Source organism: Rhinoraja longicauda, chromosome 25 (assembly GCF_053455715.1).
Source record: "Rhinoraja longicauda isolate Sanriku21f chromosome 25, sRhiLon1.1, whole genome shotgun sequence".
Taxonomy (NCBI): domain Eukaryota; kingdom Metazoa; phylum Chordata; class Chondrichthyes; order Rajiformes; family Arhynchobatidae; genus Rhinoraja; species Rhinoraja longicauda.
The window spans coordinates 21,845,393-21,861,175 of record NC_135977.1 but is presented as its reverse complement, the minus strand read 5'-3'; the positions used below and the strand labels follow the sequence as shown (position 1 = coordinate 21,861,175).

The window sequence follows — 15,783 nt, the reverse complement described above, 5'->3', positions numbered from 1 at the left end:
AGAGGAACACACTTTCAGAGCAAGTACTAGTCACTGGTTGGTAGTTTTACTTGACCACTTAAATGAAGTAAATCCATAAATGTGGCTGAGTTGAATTCAAGTTGGACACTCTTAAAAGAATGCCGCCAATTGAATTTAGGATATCTGGGCTGTGGATTCTTTGCAAATGTTTTATCATGGATATAATGTATGTAAACAAGTGAAAATGAATTTGACAAATATACATTGCTGATGTAAATCACATAAAAATAAGGTACCATCATAAAAATATAGCAATAACCTGCTTTTATGTGACCAAGGCACATAAATATAAACTGTTATTTCTTTTTCAGTCTTTGAATTAGTGAAACAAGGGTAAGTATTTTTCTTTTATTCTTTAAAGTTTCTGCCAAATCCAAATAGTGCTGTAATTCAATGGAATAAATTTTATTAGCCAAGTATGTTTACACACAAGGAATTTGCCTTGGTGTTTTGCTCGCAAGTAACATCACGATATACAGTAAACAATTAAGAATAAAACCTTATAATTTAAACATGTGAGGAATGAAATAAAATACCCAAGCAAAAAAAAGCTACAGACTTTTGGTTGTTGAGTAGAGCTACTGCTCGTGGGAAAAAAAACTGTTTTTATGTCTGGCTGTGGCGGCTTTGACAGTCCGGAGTCGCCTTGCAGAGAGAAGTGCTTCAAGGAGTTTGTGGCCAGGGTGAGAGGGGTCAGGGATGATCTTACCCACTCGCTTCCTGGCCCTTGCAGTGTACAGTTCGTCGAGGGGGGGGGGGGGGGGAAGGTTGTAGCCAACAACCTTCTCGGCTAATTGAATAATGCGTTGCAGCCTCCGGATGTCATGCTTGGTGGCTGAGTCAAACCAGACCATGATGGAGAAGGTGAGGACAGACTCTATGGTGGCAGTATAAAACTGGACCATCATTACCTGCAGCAGATTGTGTTTTCTCAGCTGCCGCAGGAAGTACATCCTCTGTTGGGCCTTTTTGACTGTGGAGTCGACGGTGGCCTCCCATTTAAGGTCCCTAGAGATGATGGTTCAAAGGAACTTAAATGACTCCACAGATATGATTGTGGTGTTGTTGATGGTGAGTGGGGGGAGCGGAGGGGGAGCTCTCTTAAAGCTCATAATCTAAAGTAATAATCATTATCAAACCAATGCTCTTCATGAATCTCCCCCAAAGACAATGTTGCTGTTTTTCCCACTTTTTGTCCCAAAACAATTTCACATTTCTGCACATTATAATCCATTTCCAGGATCTTTGACCACTCACTTAACCTATCTATATCCCTTTGTGATCTCCTCTTTATACTTAAGGGTGTTTTTCAGTCTAGATACCAGAAGATACTTGCTAAGACATTATACTGAATAATTCTGCAGTAAACAAATAGTTGGTAACATATTGTTATGGGCAATTCTTCCCACCCTGCTTCCTGCAAAGACTCTATCCCCTACTCCCAATTCCTCCATCTACGCTGCATCTGCGCCCAAGATGAGGTGTTCCATACCAGGACATCCAAGATGTCCTCATTCTTTAGGGAAAAGGGATTCCCTTCTCCCATCATAGATGATGCCCTCACTTGTGTCTCCTCAGTGCTCCGCCTTTGCTCCCCCTCCCCTGGTCGCAACAGAGACAGAGTCCCTTAGTCCTTACCTTCCATCCCATCAGCCGTCACATACAACAAATAATCCTCCGAAATTTCCGCCACCTCCAATGGGATCCCACCACTAGCCACATATTCTCATCTCCACCCCTTTCCGCCTTCTGCAGAGACCGTTCCCTCCGCAACTCCCTGGTTAACTCATCCCTTCCCACCCAAACCATCCCCTCCCTAGGCACCTTCCCCTGCAAACACAGAAGATTCAACACCTGTCCCTATACCTCCTCCCTTGACTCTGTCCAGGGACCTCGACAGTTCTTTCAGGTTAGGCAAAGGTTCACTTGCACCTCCTCCAACCTCATTTACTGTATCCATTGTTCAAGATGAGGACTCTAATACATCGACAAAATCAAACGTAGACTGGGCGATCGTTCCACTGAACACCTTCGCTCAGCCAGCCTGAACCTACCTGATTTCCCAGTTGCCAAACACTTAAATTCTCCTTCCCATTCCCACACAGACCTTTCTATCCTAGGTCTCCTCCATTGTCAGAGTGAGACTAAATGCAAATTGGAGGAACAGTATCTCATATTTCGCTTGGGCAGCTTACAGCCCAGTGGTATGACTATTGATTTCTGTCATTTCAGGTAGCCTCGACATTCCCTCTCTATCCCTCCCCCACCCAAATCACAAGCTTCTTGTTTTCACCCAACAAACAGCTAACAATGGCCTGTTTCCTTTATCATCGTTACTTTTTTGCATATCTTTTATTCATTGTTCTTTATCTTTCCACATCACATCTATATCTCTCATTTCCATTATCCCGAACCAGTCTGAAGAAGGGTCTCGACCCAAAACGTCACCCCATTCCTTCTCTCCAGAGATGTTACCTGTCCCGCTGAGGTACTCCAGCTTTTTGTGTCTATCTTGGGTAGAAGAATAGCTGGTTAACAAGAAACAAAACATCTGTCTTCAGAGTTCTAATAAATTAAAAATAGTGGCTGTGGAAAGGAAGTATAAATGATTGTATTGTGTAATCAAGTTTTGTTCACACCACACATCCTGACTTGAGTCAGTATGGTTCTTCAACCTGTATACAGAGTCCAGGAATATCATAGTTACTCCAGCATTTTGTGATAACCAGAAATGTCATTGGTGGTTAATGATTTCCTCATTCTGTTTTTATCCATCTAGTCAAGTGACAAGTGTCTAATTTTTCCTCGTTTCATTGCATTTATTAAAAATGTATTGTCTCCATTTGTTAGCGGCCCTTATTAATGTTGGTACTCCAGACCAACCTACTTGTTTTCAATTGATAACGTGTTGTTTCAGCCCTGTGATGGAAATTCCAACTGATAAACCCTTGACAGAAAAACAAGCACGATTCTACTTTCAGGATTTGACTATGGGAATTGAATTCTGTAAGTGCATGATTTACTCCTTTGCATGCCTCTGAAGAGGGTGGGTTGAACAAAAATGAAATGTCCTAGCTGACGGTGTTAATTGCCCTTTTTCATTCCCTCTGACTAGATTTGCTCTATCATGTGCAATTCCTTGGATGTTAGCTGCTGAAACAGGCCAGATTGATTCCTGGGATGGCAGGACTTTCATATGAAGAAAGACTGGATAGACTCGGCTTGTACTCGCTGGAATTTAGAAGATTGAGGGGGGATCTTAGAGAAACTTACAAAATTCTTAAGGGGTTGGACAGGCTAGATGCAGGAAGATTGTTCCCGATGTTGGGGAAGTCCTGAACAAGGGGTCACAGTTTAAGAATAAGGGGGAAGTCTTTTAGAACCGAGATGATAACGTTTTTTTTCACACAGAGAGTGGTGAATCTGTGGAATTCTCTGCCACAGAAGGTAGTTGAGGCCAGTTCATTGGCTGTATTTAAGAGGGAGTTAGATGTGGCCCTTGTGGCTAAAGGGATCAGGGGGTATGGAGGGAAGGCAGGTACAGGATACTGAGTTGGATGATCAGCCATGATCATATTGAATGGCGGTGCAGGCTCGAAGGGCCAAATGGCCTACTCCTGCACCTATTTTCTATGTTTCTATGAACTTTTCCCTGGGTCTTTGCTGTCTGTAATTAAGAGATATATGAAAGTTGTCCAAAATAACACTTCCTCCTTGAGGGATGGTGAGATTGGAAACTAGAAGTGGGAAGTTAGTAGAAGCAATCTTCCCCAAAATCATACTTTAATATTAGGCAAAACACAGTTATTCAATAATTCTGCAGCATTTCGAGCTGGATAAACTAAAGAACATTTTTCGTTTAAGCGGCCTAAAATATCAAAAATGGGGATGGAGATAAAGAGATTTTAAGAAACAGGGAAAGAGGTGGGGTAAGGAGAGAACAGAAAGTAAGGTTGAGATAAAGCAAAAGGCAGGGTAAAACAAAAATATGTTCACAGTGCAGGAAGAAAGGGGGATTGATGAATAACAAAAGGGAGAATTTGGAGGAAGTGGAAATAGGTGAAGTATAGTTATCAGAAATTACCAGAAGAGTAAGATTATGGCTGTTTGAATGTGAAATTAACAATCTAGAATTGCAGATTACCTGAAATTTGTGAGGTCAGAGTTCACCAAAATAATAATAACTCCAACCATATACACTTGCCCATACCTCTTCCCTTTCCTTCCTCCTTTCTCTGACCTTAAAACCCTATAATTTTCTCTGAAGGATCACTAACCTGAAACATTAACTGTTGATCTCTTCACTAAAGCTATCTGACCTGAATGTTTCAGAACTTTATTCTAATAATAGTTTTCCCCAATTGGCATTTGTAATATGCTTAGAATTACTCACTAAATTTGACACTGAGGTTTGCTGCTGCTTGATAGAAACATAGACATAGAAACATTGAAAATAGGTGCAGGAGGAGGCCATTCGGCCCTTCGAGCCAGCACCGCCATTCATTGTGATCATGGCTGATCATCCCCAATCATTGATATTTAATTACCTCATAGGGGAGCATTACCCTGTCCCTCCTGCCCTGAGACATGCTGCTGCCCAGATAATTAACACAATGAAAATAATTGAGATAAATTTAAATGAAGTATGTTCTGTAGTTATTTGTGTGTGTTTCTGCAGTGCACTATCAAAAGATTATTCATCGTGACATTAAACCTTCCAATCTCTTGGTTGGAGAAGATGGCCACATCAAAATAGCTGACTTTGGGGTTAGCAATCAGTTTGAAGGAACAGATGCTCTTCTGTCCAGCAGTGTGGGCACTCCTGCGTTTATGGCCCCAGAGACCATTTTAGAATCCAGGAGGAATTTTCATGGCAAGGTAACAAAAAAGTAAATTTCACTTTCTCTGCAAACAAAAAATATCCTTCAACATACTTTTATCTGAAATTCCTACATTTTTGCTATTTAGATTGAAATTTCATGTTAGAACTGAATTTTAATTCTCTCATTGAGTCGGTTTTTGCAAAAAGTATGACAATTTTACCTGTCGGCACGGTGGCGCAACTGTAGAGTTGCTGCCTTACAGCAAATGCAACGCCGGTGACTCAGGTTCGATCCTGACTATGGGCGCCATCTGTACGGAGTTTGTACGTTCTCCCCGTGACCTGCGTGGGTTTTCTCCGAGATCTTCGGTTTCCTCCCACACTCCAAAGACGTACAGGTATGTAGGTTAATTGACTGGGTAAATGTAAAAATTGTCCCTAGTGTGTGTAGGATAGTGTTAATGTGCGGGAATCGCTGGGCGGTGCGGACTCGGTGGGCCGAAGGGCCTGTTTCCGCGCTGTATCACTAAATCTAAATCTATCTTTTTTCAGATCATAGTCATAATTTGTAACCCATCTATTTTAGTGGGCAACCCTTTCCTTTCCCAATGCTTATTTTTATGTTGAGAAAAATGTTTAAAATACATTTAAAACAATATCATTGTAGAAAAAGTTATGCAAGTTATTATATCATAATGATGCACAAAATACAAATTTTATCCTTGATTTTGAGGGAAAGTCTAATGGTCTTGAGGAGAAAAAATAACAATGTATTAACAATATGATAACAATACAAAATGGAGGGAAAGAATTACTGGTGGAAATTCTACAACGGAAACACGTTTCCTTTGAAATTTTCATTGTTGGGAAAATCAACATTGGACCTTTCTACATTTGAACGTATATTGTTATGTTTTATGTGCAGTGAACTTTTTCAAGATATTTTCTTCAGATTTTAGTTTCACAGCTGCAGCATGTTGTAATGCATTTGGATTCCGATTAATTCTGATTTCTCTAATTAGGCTTTGGATGTTTGGGCGATGGGTGTCACACTATACTGTTTTGTTGTGGGGCAAGTAAGTAAAAATAATGAATGCAGCAGTTACAATAAAGCTGCGTAATTTAACACCTTTATATTAATGGCCGCAAACCAGGCTGTAAGAGAATGGACGTGAAAATGATAAAGTTCTGTTTTTATGACAGTGCCCCTTTATGGATGATCAGATATTAAGTCTGCATAAAAAAATTAAGAACCACCCTGTGGAATTTCCTGTGCAGTAAGTATTTGTCAAATCTATACTTTTTTATACAATTTAACTTTTTTTTCTAACATAATTTGTGAATTTTACTATTTCTCACTTGATCAAACTTCTTATTCTCATTCAGTCATTTTTATTTGCAAGCTTCTTTGAGTTGACAAGTGTAATAATTTGAGGGGGAAAGTGGGGTTTCTCGTAATATAAATATTTAAGTGTTATTTTTCAATTTTTCAAACTAGGCCAGAACTGTCTGAAGAGGTGAAGAATCTAATTTTTAAAATGTTAGATAAAAACCCAGAAACAAGAATCACAGTTTCACAAATCAAGGTAAAGTAGATAAATATTATATTTTCAATCATTCTGGAGATACATTGTTGATATTTTTTATCAGCCCATTCATCTCCATATTATAAGATGTAAGATGGAAGAAATTTGTTAATCTATCAGTTAATCTATACGCTATGCACAGAATTTTCATGTTGAGAAGGATATTCATGAAGATGATGGAACGACATCCCAGCATTTCCACATTGATCATTGGAGGAAAAGGTCAAAGTGAGGATCAATATGAAATGGATAATCAAGATTGTCATTTTGTAATTTCAAGTGGGGATGCATTTTGGATTTTGCTTTTTTCCCCGGTAGTTTCACAAGGAACTTGTGCACTTCTTAGGTGAGTTGCCAGTAAATAGGATTCACTTATGAATAAACATGTCCTGAACTGACTGACCAGGGTCAGCTGGTCATTTTCTAACACCTGGACTGTCCCTGGAGATTCTTCAGAACATGGAGAATTTATGGTCATAAACCCATTCATTCATTGGATTGTGAATTGTCTGGCTACTGGGATCAAATAATTTGTTTTATATTTATGGACATGAAGTGCTGGAGGAACTCAGCAGGTCAGCCAGCATCTCTGGAGAACATGGATGGGTGATGTTAGAGCAGAATTAGGCCATTTGGTCCATCAAGTCTGCTCCACCATTTATCATGGCTGATCTATTTTTTCCTTTCAAACCCATTCTTCTGCCTTCTCCCCATAACCTTTGATGGCCTTATAAATCAAGAACCTATTAATCACCGCTTTAAAAATACCCTATGACATGGTCCCAAAAGCTGTTTGTGGCAATGAATCCAACGGATTCACCACCCTCTGGCTTAAGAAATTCTTCCTCATGTTTAAATGTTAGTAATTATTTATTTCACTTTTAATAGGATTTGGATGTTTCTGAACATTTGAGATGTTCGGGGATATTGAAAACCTTGACACCTGGAGGTAGGGCTTTGCATGCTGCCAAAGGCTCCAATAAGTGATGGTGGTCTTGTACTTGCCTTTGTACATCCCAAATGCCACAATGTTGGGATTGTAATGCAAGGGTTAAACAGACTATGTCAGCTAAGATGAAGTCAGCTAAATTAGCAGCATAGCGTTCCAAACCCTGCTTAGGAAAATAAGTAGATGTTTTCAAAGAATACTTGGGCTAACTGAAAGGGACCAGTAAAACATAGTGGCATTCATGGCCTACTGCTTCACAAGGCCCTAACCTTTGGTGACAGATTTCTCTACATCCGATATTAGTGAAGGTATGCTTGGGAAAATGCGAAACAAGGGCAGCACGGACTTTTGGTGTTCGGGTATTATGGTGTTTTGGAGAATAGGGAACATGGAGGAGAGAGATAATTGTCAGTTCAATGTGGAGCATTGGCATTCATGGGATGTGAAGCAGATAAGCTGGTTTAATCAGAGAAAAAACACTCTACTTCCAGCCCACTAGCCCAAAAGTCAAATTTGTATAACTGTAAAAACTAAACTATTTCCAATTTAATGTTTGTATAAGAAAAGGTGACCAATTAATACTGTGACATTACAGTGAATGTGTAAGAGTACACTGAAGAGCTTATTTTTGTGTTTGTTTCTGTTAACTTGCAGTTGCATCCATGGGTGACAAGACATGGTGCTGAAGCACTTCCTACAGAGGATGAGAATTGTGTACTAATTGAAGTAACTGAAGAGGAGGTTGAGAATTCAGTCAGACATATTCCAAGTCTAGCAACAGTGGTAAGAGATTATTACATTAATTTAACAAGTCACAAAGTAAATCATTACATGTCCAATAAATATTGTCCGTGCAGATAATGGCTGTATTGGATGTGCTTGGTAAGAGTCTTCAAGTCTTAGAAACATCTTTATTTATTAATCCAACTGTCATGTAAATCTCCAAAATGCCCTTTGTAAAGTTCAGTACTTTCTGGGATGCACTAATAAAAATTCTTCACTTTAGTGTACCATTAACCCATTGGCCAAATGTGGATCCATGGTTCTTTTATAATCATTGTCACCTGCAAGGCTTTGCCCTGTAGACTATTATTCCTAAATTGGCCATATTTCCAAAGATGAAGGTTCCAAAGAATTGTACAATCCTTAGTTTCACTGAATAATTTAGGTAAGCATCAGCCAACACATTCGCAGAAGATAGTTGCTCTTGCCCTAGATTAATTTCATACTTTTTTATTCAAGAAATTCAATAATATTGTGTGATTGTTTCAAACTTGCATGCATTATGTAATTCCTTTTTCTACACCTGCATCTTGTAATTAAAGTAGAAAATTGTGGATGGGAAAGTAAATTAATGACGCTTGGAAATAAATTCACAAACTTTAATGGTATTTTTTTCTACATTGTATTGCTAAAGTTTTGCTATATTGTTTTATATAAAGTTTTGTTAGTACTGTTTAAACGTAAACACCGAAAGTAAATTACCCGTCATGTAAATCGACAGCCTGAGTTATCTAGAACATGTTTAATTATGCTTTCCAGAGCATGAAGTGACTGAATTTCAGTTTGTTACAGATTGCAGATTTACAAAATTGTTGCTTTTTCTACAGATTCTCGTTAAAACAATGCTACGAAAACGTTCCTTTGGGAATCCTTTTGAGGTAAACAAGAGAGAGGAACGACCTATGACTGCGTCAGGAAGCCTTGTGTAAGTAGACAGTTACTTTTAATAGTAACTAGACGTTACTGTTATTAATTGTTTTAAGTTTCTAGGCAAGTTGAGTATATTGTCATATGCACAAGTACGCCAAACCAGTTGCTTCCACATTAGATAGATTGCAGGGATTTCTTCTTGGAGAAAAAAGGGAGAGTAGGGCTCTAAGGAGGAAGTTATATCAGGGAAGATGTTGAGGGATCAAATGTCCTTTGAAGTTCAACAACAACAGAAGCTAATAAAGGAAAATGTAATTGAAATCTGCTGCAACCATATTTCTAACCTCAAAGAAGTGGTTAGAAGGTGGCCATGCATCCAGATACAGTGTCTTCCAGGCTACTGCTCAGGACATTGACAACATCCCTCTACTTGTCATGGACCTCTGCACAACACAAGAACAACTACTGGAATTCAACGGCTCAAACAGCATCTGTGGACGCAAAGGGATGGTTGTCACTTTGAGTCGAGACACAGCAAACAGTGCTGAAGATGTGGAGGGAGAATAACCAGTCTATAAAGGTGAGAGAGAAGGGTGAAATAGAACCTGATGGACGGTGTGGGGAGTATTAGGAGAGGCTGCTCTTTAGACTTGTCTGCAAAATAATAGTCAGCAATAAGATTCAGTTCTCTAACAGATCTGGCGAAATAGACTTGTTATTCAAGTACTGACCATGTGTATTACTCTTTGCAAATTATTTGGGTAAGAATGCCGAATGCACCCAAGTTATAACTTCAATATGGGAACACTCAAATGGGAACACTCAGCACTGTAAGCAGAACGGTGCGTATGCTAGGAACATTGTTGATGTCCCAACTACAAATTCTTACAACTGTTCTCTGTATTAAATTTTATTTCTAGGAACTGCAGAAATTAAGATAGCTTTTGTATTTCATATGTGTAATGAATTTTGTAATATCTGTTGAAAATGAAAATCATATTTAATACTATTTTATGCAGCTTAGATCTGCAGTCATCAAGACTGAAAATGATTGTGCACATTCAATGTTTTACTTCTGTAATTTCATTGGTATCTATTTAAATTGGCAACATAAAGTTTATTACGATTTTTTAGAGTTCAAGCCTTTTTAAAGTGACCTTGTTTTCATCAGCAACTCACCCTCCAATTATGTGGCAATCAGCACAGTGCCATTTAGGTTCCGGTTTTGTAAGCATTGTTTGTCTGTGGTGTTAGCATAGATTTACTTTCTTACTGCAAATTTTCTGTACCTTTTGTTAAAGTCATGTGTAATTTAAGGCTCATAAAACAGCACCTTGTGTGGTGAGATTCCCTATTTCTCTGGTCTTTGATCAGGTGGTTAGCTGTTATTACATATAATAGAAACAATTCCTCTGAAGCTCGATCACACAAAAAGATATATATTATAGACACAAGAAACTGTAGATGCTGGCTTACAAAAGAATATACAGACCTGCTGAGCCACTCCAGGACTGCACCTTCTCAAGAAAATATTGATATAATCAAAAATATTGTGGTTTAACATCCTTGATTATTAATTTACAATGCTGCTGTCACAGGAGTGTTAAATATTGTTCACAAATTCAATATAGAAATGAAAGTATAGTTTTCAAATGCTTGTTTATTCTTGTGTAAACTTTCCCCTAATTTCCAGAAGAAACAAGGCAGGAAATGTGAAATACTGCTACTTGCATAGTAGTCAAAGGTAAACACTTAATTTGAGTCTACAAGTCTACGAGTTATTTCATGCAACCAGTAACTTTAATTGCAACATGTTTTCTGCCATAATGTGTGAACCAAGACCGTAAAGGGTATTCGAATGGATCATTATTTCCCTTTTGAATTTTTTACGGGTTAAGTAAAGAATTCTCTTCATTTAAAATTCAAATAGTCACATCATGTATTCTCTTGTATAAAAAATATTATTTCCACAATATTTGCATTTGACATTGACTATATGCATGCATGTCACACTTTGTATTTCACAACAGCTTAAATGTGTACAGTGGAGCACATTGTACCATCCACAAAGTTTATATCAGATTTTGTATTAATTTACATACGTCCCTAACTAAAGGTCTCAACAGAACCCAGTGTTCTGATTTTATATAAATTTAGCTTTGAGACCAAAGAGCCTGTTAGCCCCTAAGTCAGTATAATTAAAACATTGCAAAATAGGAGTTAAGAAGTATGCATGCCACTGAACTGTCTCATATACAGTGCCCTCCATAATGTTTGGGACAAAGACCCATTTTATTTATTTGCCTCTGTACTCCACAATTTGAGATTTGTAATAGAAAAAATCACGAGGTTAAAGTGCACATTGTCAGATTTTAATAAAGGCCATTTTGAAACATTTGTACAATTACCCTTAATTTGTAGGGAGTGGACGAGAATGTGAGATAACAGAACTCGTGAACAGGTGATCAGTGGTTAGCGTGGACTTGGTGGGCCGAAGGGCTTGTTTCCATGCTGTATCTCTAATCTAAAACAAAACTGAATAATGGTAGTTACTGACATAGAGTTTTAAATTAAATCTACATGAAGTATATTTACCCATACTTTATATGTATACGTTATACTGCATGTTCACAATTAAAATTAGTGCATTATGGTTAAATGTTACCACTGGTACCCATGGTGGTTAGCTGCTTTTTGCTAGACAACAGTGGCCCAAAACGCCAAACGATGCAACCTTTTAAATTCATCAACATAGAAATGTTTATTATCCTTCTATTGAAATGGATCACACATTATTTAAGAGGGCAGTTATTTCTGAAGATTAAGTAATATACTTTTGTTTGCCTGCATGATGCTTCCTAAAGCATGCTTGCAAATTTGAGAGGTATTCAACAAATATCCTGTCACCGCCACAGTGTTGATAGCATGGTGCTTATTGCTTGCATGCACAAGTTTGTATTTTGCCAGTAATCAAGTTCAATAAAAAAAATCAGTTAAGCCAGATCTGTCATTTAGTCAGATTCACCATTCTTGCAACTTGCTGTACTTAGGGAGTACAATGTAAATTCATTGTTGAGCAGAGTTCCCATAAAGAATTCAGAATTTTTCAATGAAACCAGGAGAAATTTTCATTATTTCCATTTCTTCCTCCATTTTATTTGGTAAATTTGTTTTCTAATCAACATCAAAGACAAGTAATAAGTTTCATGATTTGTATTTGATTAAGTAAAAGAGATTAAATGTTAAATGACGGATGGGTTTTTTTGCCATGTGATGCCAGTTTTCTTGTTTATCAAAGAAAATGTTTTAACAATGTCCCATTTTTATGTGTGTATGCCTGCGTCACTTATCAGCATGGTACTTGATCACAGCCTGTCGATGTTATTCAATGTTTAAGTATCGATCGGTATATCCTTTGTATATGGAAAGGACCAGGTGCTCCTGTTTTCTCCCACATCCCAAAGACATGTGAGTTTGTCGGTTAATTGGCCTCTAAATTATCCCGAGACTGCCGGGAGTGGATGCGAAAGTGGGATAACATAGAACTAGTGTGAAAACATAGAACCAGTGTGAATAGTGATCGATGGTCGGTGTCGCCTTGGTGGGCCTATTTCAAGCTGTATCTTTAGAAATTATTTTATTCCATTTATCATTTCGCTATATCCCAAATAATATTGTGGATTTATTGCATGGTGAATTGAATGAACATTCTTTTAATGATGAATAAAGCACAGAAATGTATCATTATTTGCTATAGGGATCACTGCAATGTGATTTATCTGTCCACCACTCTTAATTCTGCTGATGCCAATATGTCCAGCTTTCCTGTTCGCCAAAATGTTTACCCATAAAATGTACAAACGGTTCATGTACAAACGCTAAATACAGTTACAGTACAATGGCAGCGGGTGGGAGAGAAATGGTGCAAGTTAATTGCCCTCCCTGGAGTACCTGTTCAGCCTACGCTGCCTCAGTAGAGCAGGCAAAATAATAAAAGATCCATCCCACCCCGGCCACCGTCTGTTTGTTCATCTGCCCTCTGGTCGACGTTTCAGGTCGATCAAATCCCGAACAAACAGACTTAAGAACAGTTTTTACCCCAGGGCCATACGAGAACTGAACACTACCTTTGCACTAGGCAACACCGTTAAAAAATCTTGTACTTAATATAATTGTATTTAATTGTATTTATGTATTTATTTGTTTTTGCATTTATTGCATATATGTTTGTACGCACCGTCAGGATTGGCTATTTTTTAATTTCGTTGTACTCGTTGCAATGACAATAAATGAATATTATTATTATTATTATAGGAACAGTGAAAAAACAATGTTTAGTTAAATGTTCAAAATATCATTTAATGTGAAGAAATTTTTTATTATCGTACACAAATTAGATGAGTTTGCAAGACATCAAGAATATAGTTGTGTTTTGTGTTCTTGTCACATGTTGTCTGTCACATATTCTTGACATATTGTAGAGTTTACACTTCAATCTATGTACAAATCTAGTGTTACTGGCAAATTCAAACCCTGCATGAAGTGAAGTGAATTAGAATTTCTGTTCAATAAATGTATTATGTCTACTGAACATAATAGTTTGATCATGTGGGGAAGGTTTTATTTATCTACATTAACATACAAAGAGATAAAGCAGCTGTACAAAGTGTCCGAAGTTTAACCTATAACTCTTTAATTCATTTTCGGTGATGATGTCAATTGTATTGTTCAACTCGCCTTGTCACATTGTCTACGATGTTTTTCTTTTAGGTTGTGCGTGCCAAGTAATCTGAATTAATACTCTAACCAAGCCAAGTTTTGTAAATCCTTGCTTCATAAAAATTCATTGCAAATTAATAAAAGGTAGTGCAATATTAAGGGGAAGAATTCCGAGAAATGTTGGAAAGTGTTGATGTAGAAATCTCAAGGAAGATGACTTGAAGAACCTATAAACTTCAAGATTGGATTGCATGGTGAACAAAGAAAAAGGGCATTGAAGAGAAATGACAACACTATCAGTAAATAGAATTAAAGATTGTGAACAAACATTGGCTTGAATTAGTTGGCTGAATTAGGATGTATAGATTGAACATTGTATCTTTTATATATTTCTAGGTATTTCTAGGTAACAAACAGTGATTTAAATCAAACAGTGATTTAAATAAAAGGGGTAAAAACTTGGAATTTGACAAAAATATATGGGCTTTCAATAAAATGCAGTAAATTATCTAATGTCCAAAAATGTATTCATTTGCCATTTCATTGCAAACTATCTCATTTTGTTTTACTGATAAATTTTGCTTTATCTTATTTTATTTGAATTTGAAGAAGAAAAATCATTATAGAATAGAATTCAATATCATTATAGAAAGGAGATGTGGAGGAATTTCTTTAGGTAGAGGGTGGTGAATCTGTGGAATTTATTACCACAGATGGAGGTGGAGCCCAAGTCACTGGGTATTTTTTAAAGGAGAGATTGACCGGTTGTTGATTAGTCAGGGCATCAAAGGTAATGAGGAGAATGCAGGAGAATGGGGTTGAGAGTGAAAAATAGATCAGTCACAATCAAATGACGGAACAATCTCGATGGGCCGAATGGCCTAAATAGAGTCATAGAGTCCTACAGCACAGAAAGAGGCCCTTCGGCCCATCGTGTCCGCGCCGCCCGTTACCAAACACAGTCTAATTTTAATCCCATTTTCCCGCATTTGGACCGTAGCCCTGAATGTTGTAGCATTTCAAGTGCCCATCCAAATGCCTCTTAAACACTGTGAGTGTTCCCACCTCCATCACCACCCCAGGGAGTGAGTTCCAGACTCCAACCACCCTCTGGGTGAAAAAGTTCTTTCTCACATCCCCCGAAACCTCCCTCCCCTTACCCTGTATCTATGTCCCCTCGTTGTTGAACCTTCCACCAGTGGAAGAAGTTCCCCGCCATCTACCTTATCTATGCCCCTCATGATCTTGTACACCTCGATCATGTCCCCTCTCAGCCTTCTCTGCTCCAGGGAAAACAACCCCAGTCTGCTCAGTCTCTCCTCATAGCCAAGGCCCTTCATCCCTGGCAGCATCCTGGTGAATCTCCTCTGCACCCTCTCCAAAGCTATCACATCCTTTCTATAATGTGGTGACCAGAACTGTACACAATACTCCAGCTGTGGCCTCACCAGTGTTCTGTACAATTCCATCATTACCCCCCTACTTTTATATTCGATGCCCCGGCTAATGAAGGCCAGTAACCCATATGCCTTTTTGACCACCCTGTCCACCTGTCCTGCTGCCTTCAAGGACTTGTGTACCTGTACTCTAAGGTCCCTCTGTACCCTTGTCTTCCCTAGGGTCCTTCCATTCATGGTGTACTCCCTCTCCAAGTTATTTCTGCCAAAGTGCATCACCTCGCACTTTTCAGGATTAAATTCCATCTGCCACTGCTCCGCCCATCTGACCATCTCATCTATATCTTCCTGCAGCTTGCAGATCCCTTCCTCGCTATTCACCACCCCCCCTACCTTTGTGTCATCTGCAAACTTGCTGATCATGCCCTGTACGTTAACATCCAGATCATTTATGTAGATTACAAAACATTCTGGTCCCACGTCTTATGATCTCATAAGATATTGCAGTAAGTCCAGGCTGTTACCACAATATCCCTCTATACATCATAGGAGCTCCACATTCTTTTGACGTATATTGTATTAAATATAACAACAAAGTGATCAAACCATATAATCAAACTTTAATTAAAAATATAT

At 38.2% G+C, this 15,783-nt stretch overlaps 1 protein-coding gene across 6 annotated transcripts in view; it reads left to right on the top strand.

The window, feature by feature from the left end:
• Nucleotides 1-15,783, top strand: part of LOC144605940 (calcium/calmodulin-dependent protein kinase kinase 2-like) — a 68,287-nt gene that overhangs the window by 34,239 nt on the left and 18,265 nt on the right. For 4 of the 6 annotated variants that reach the window (XM_078421636.1, XM_078421637.1, XM_078421634.1 and 1 more), the window contains 9 exons: nucleotides 333-354; nucleotides 2,939-3,027; nucleotides 4,700-4,899; nucleotides 5,866-5,919; nucleotides 6,047-6,120; nucleotides 6,342-6,429; nucleotides 8,033-8,161; nucleotides 8,989-9,086; nucleotides 10,725-10,775. In XM_078421636.1, the coding sequence (XP_078277762.1) occupies nucleotides 333-354; nucleotides 2,939-3,027; nucleotides 4,700-4,899; nucleotides 5,866-5,919; nucleotides 6,047-6,120; nucleotides 6,342-6,429; nucleotides 8,033-8,161; nucleotides 8,989-9,086; nucleotides 10,725-10,775 (805 nt within the window). The remainder of the gene's footprint in view (nucleotides 1-332; nucleotides 355-2,938; nucleotides 3,028-4,699; nucleotides 4,900-5,865; nucleotides 5,920-6,046; nucleotides 6,121-6,341; nucleotides 6,430-8,032; nucleotides 8,162-8,988; nucleotides 9,087-10,724; nucleotides 10,776-15,783) is intronic. The other 2 variants (XM_078421635.1, XM_078421633.1) reach the window with 1 other exon arrangement.